Here is a 3914-nt window from a genome sequence, read left to right as displayed (position 1 = left end):
TTATTATTATTATTATTATTATATAGAGTTTAAATATTATTTTATTTTATTTTCTGATATTTTTAGATATTTATTACTTTGGACCCCCAACTATAATTTCTTGATTCCGCCCCTTACTGTAACCATAAAGGAAGAGTAATTTTAGGTCGGCATAAAATTTAGATTTCCCATTAGTTAGTACACTACGGTCACACCTTTTTTATTTTATTTTTTATAGGAAGTACGGTCACACATGATAGACAAGTGTATGCATGTCCCCATAGTATTAATATCTCTGCAGAATTTGCTTTGTTATATAATATGTATGGGTGTGGGTCTGCATGTATGTGATCAAGAATAGATAGAGATATATGCAATTAATTAATTAATTAATTAATTAATGAAAGATAAGGTTCTGTTTGGACTCATTTAAAATGCCTCTTCCACTTGTCTGTACAAATATCAGACCTCTCTACTTGTATAGTTTTCTTCTATAAATAGTGAAGCCAATCACACAGTATTCTCATCAAAAACAAATAACAACACATCAAATCATCAAATATGGCTTCGAAAGCAATAGTTTTTCTTGTACTTTTCTTAGCTATGGTTGTTTTCATATCATCAGAAGTTGCGGCTAGAGATCTCGCCCAGACTTCCACCACCGTTGAAACATGTATGAATTTTCTTTCTCTCTCTAACTTTATCTCAACTACTTATTTTAATGTCCTAAATATTATTTCACTTATTAATGTAGCTAATTAATATGTATTTTTTGACTATATTAATAAAATCAGCAGCGGAAGTTGACGGAGGAGGCGGAAATGGAGGATACCAAGGAGGCGGTGGAAATGGCGGCGGCAACTATGGCGGGGGACACGGTGGCGGTGGTAATGGTGGCGGCAACTATGGCGGCGGTGGTAATGGCGGTGGCAACTATGGTGGCGGACACGGTGGCGGTGGTAATGGCGGCGGCAACTATGGCGGAGGACGCGGCGGCGGTGGTAATGGTGGCGGCAACTATGGCGGCGGACGCGGCGGCGGCGGCGGTGGAAGGTGCCGTTATGGTTGCTGTGGAAGGAGCTACTACAGAGGAGGTTGCAGGTGCTGTACGTTTGCTGGACAGAAGGTGGATGCTGAACCTCAAGCCAAACCCTAAACGTACTTCAAAGTAATTAAAAGCTGACCAGGAAAAAATAAGACATGTTTAGATCTAAAGTAATTTCTGTACATAAGTGTGGTGCATGAACTGATGAACGAATGATATGATAAATGTATATTCGTTCATATATGCACAAACACGGGTGTATACTTTTGCTCGATCCAGTCGTCGTGTCAAAATAAAAATCTCCTTTTGGTTATTACTTTTTTATTATTATTATTATTATTATTATTATTATTATTATTATTATTAAAGTTTATCTCATCGTTCGCTTTGGTATCAAAATTATGGACAAATAAATGGGACTATTAGTGAAACCCCCCTCTCAAATTATAAATGGGATCAATACTTCTCAGTCCAAAATAATCCAAATGTATATGAGTCCTTCAAATTATATATGTATTTAAATAAATTAAATCCATCAAAACTAATTAATAATTAAACACATACCCACGAAGCATAGAAGAGCAAACCAGAAGGCTACTAATTACTCAATAACAACCAACAATATATGCGTCGCCGCCGCCATATACTCCGGCGAGTCATCGCTGATTGCGCGTCGTCGCCACCGGCGGATGTGCGGACAACTTAGAAGGGGGATTGATTGCGGCGATTTGTGGATCAGAGACGAAGATAGATGAGTGGAAACAAGGAAGATCGTGAAGCGACGTTGGAGAAAAGTTGAGAAACAGTGGAAGTGGAGAGGCGGCTTGGTGGAGATGAGTAGCAGTGGCCCAGGGGAGAGAGCCGTGACGGCTTGAAAAAAAAATAGAAGAAATAATTAGAGAAATAGGGTTTGATGTTGTAATATGGTAAACGGGTAATATAGACATAAAACTAAAGATTTATATTTATTCTAAATGAAAATATTAATAGAGGGGGACTCACTAATTATGAAAATGGGAATATATCCACCCTAATATATGTAAATGATGTGGGGAGTTCTCACTAATTATCCCCAAAATAAATATAGTCATGCTTCAGCTTCAACACTCGAATTTCAAAAATGAATTCTCATTTTTTCTTTTTTTTTTTCCTTTTTTTTTTAATCATTTCCGGCCATTTTGTTGTTTATATTTTGTATAGTGGATTTTTATATACTAGCCTTTTTTCCCCGATGCACGGGATATTATTTCAAAATTGAAAAAATAATTAATTTAATACAAAATAAGAAAATATAGTACAATAACATGCTAAAATTTTAATAATGTAGTATTATTCATATTTTATATAACATTAGTTTTTTTTTTAATTTGACATATTGAGATTTATATTCTCAAATATATAGATTAGGATTTAACCATTAGGGTAGGATTCTTCATGGTTTAGTTTCAATTTTGATAATTATTAAAAATTATAGTTAAAAATTAGTAGAGAAAAAAAATAAAAAAAAAATATTTACAGAAATACCATTAGGATTTTGTTAGGGTTGCCCAGCGTTTCTTTCTTTTATATATAAGATTAGGGTAGGATTATTCACGGTTTAGTTTCAATTTTGATAATTATTAAAAATTATAGTTAAAAATTAGTAGAGAAAAAAAAATTAAAAATAAATATTTACAGAAATACCATTAGGATTTTGTTAGGGTTGCCCAACGTTTCTTTCTTTTATATATAAGATATGGTATTTTCGTTAATTTTTTTTCCTAAACATTAACACAATTTATTATGGGATGTGATAAATGTCGTTCGAGCTTTACTTTACTGTTACGACTTCAAACGTGATTTTGATAATTTTTAACTCCAAATTACAAAACCCGAAAAATAGAATTTGTAGTATTCTGAGTTAGTTTTCTAATCCAACTTGAATCACCGAAATTGGATGTCGGACGAGAAAGATATACATGAATCAATGGATATTGCCCACAACTTTGATATATTGAGGCATCTAAAATTCAAAATGTGACTCATTCATGCATAACTTTGTCACACGGCATCCAATCTAGCGGATTTAAGTTGGACTAGAAAGCTAACCCAAAGGACTACAGTTTTCGTGTTTCGAATTTTGCCAAAATCGAAATAGAAATATGTCGACATCAGGTTCGAAGTCAAAACGACATTAGTAAAATTGAAACGACGGTTAACATTTCAGTTTATTATTTATATAATTAAACATATAATTTTTAAAAACTTATTTATGATGGTATACCCATTTATTAGATCGGTTACCTATTCCACGAACTCAAAAACAAAACAGTAAATTACGAAAAAACCCATGAGGTTTGTTTCCGACTTACATCAACCTTCTTACAGTGTGACTTTTTACGGCTTTATTTATTTATTTTAGGGAATAGACTTTATACAATTTCAGATATTTTATTTTTAATTTTCACCTATTTAACATAACATATAATAGATTGTACACATTTTTTTTGTAAAAAAACTCGATTAACAGCTAATTAAAGGGGGATTTTGGTTATTACGGATAGGTGGGCGTATTTTTCGTTATTTGGCCTATGTTAAGGGGGGTTTCGTAATTTACCCAAAAAATTGTCGGGTACCCTAAATCAAGGGAGTAATTTAATGAGACACCTTCAACCGAACTTATCAAATGTTTAAAATAAAAATACTCTTTAAACAAAGTTTGATTCCACTTTGCAGCCTTGAAATATAATTTTTTGGCACTTTGCATCCTTGGAAAAAAAATAATAGTATTTAACACCTTCGAAGCACAATAAATCATGCATAATGCATCACAAATAAATATTTAAAGCTTATGAAGAAAATTAATATTTCTATAGGCAGTTTTTTAGGATGCCAAATGTCAAATCATTTT

The 3914-nt window shown here is 32.8% G+C and overlaps 1 protein-coding gene across 2 annotated transcripts; it reads left to right on the top strand.

The window, feature by feature from the left end:
- Nucleotides 1-324: 324 nt before the first annotated feature.
- LOC105960708 (uncharacterized) lies at nucleotides 325-1337 on the top strand. 2 transcript variants are annotated; one of them, XM_012984911.2, is made up of 2 exons: nucleotides 325-652; nucleotides 774-1337. In XM_012984911.2, the coding sequence occupies exons 1-2, from the start codon at nucleotides 541-543 to the stop codon at nucleotides 1133-1135; spliced, it is 474 nt and encodes a 157-aa protein (XP_012840365.2). In that variant the 5' UTR covers nucleotides 325-540; the 3' UTR covers nucleotides 1136-1337. The 2 variants fall into 2 exon arrangements, with proteins under 2 accessions (XP_012840365.2, XP_012840366.2); XM_012984912.2 differs by having other exon boundaries at nucleotides 432-652; nucleotides 777-1337.
- Nucleotides 1338-3914: the final 2577 nt, after the last annotated feature.

This window comes from Erythranthe guttata, chromosome 7, assembly GCF_056151865.1.
Source record: "Erythranthe guttata isolate IM_541 chromosome 7, IM_541, whole genome shotgun sequence".
NCBI lineage: Eukaryota > Viridiplantae > Streptophyta > Magnoliopsida > Lamiales > Phrymaceae > Erythranthe > Erythranthe guttata.
This window is presented reverse-complemented; position numbering and strand designations above follow the sequence as displayed.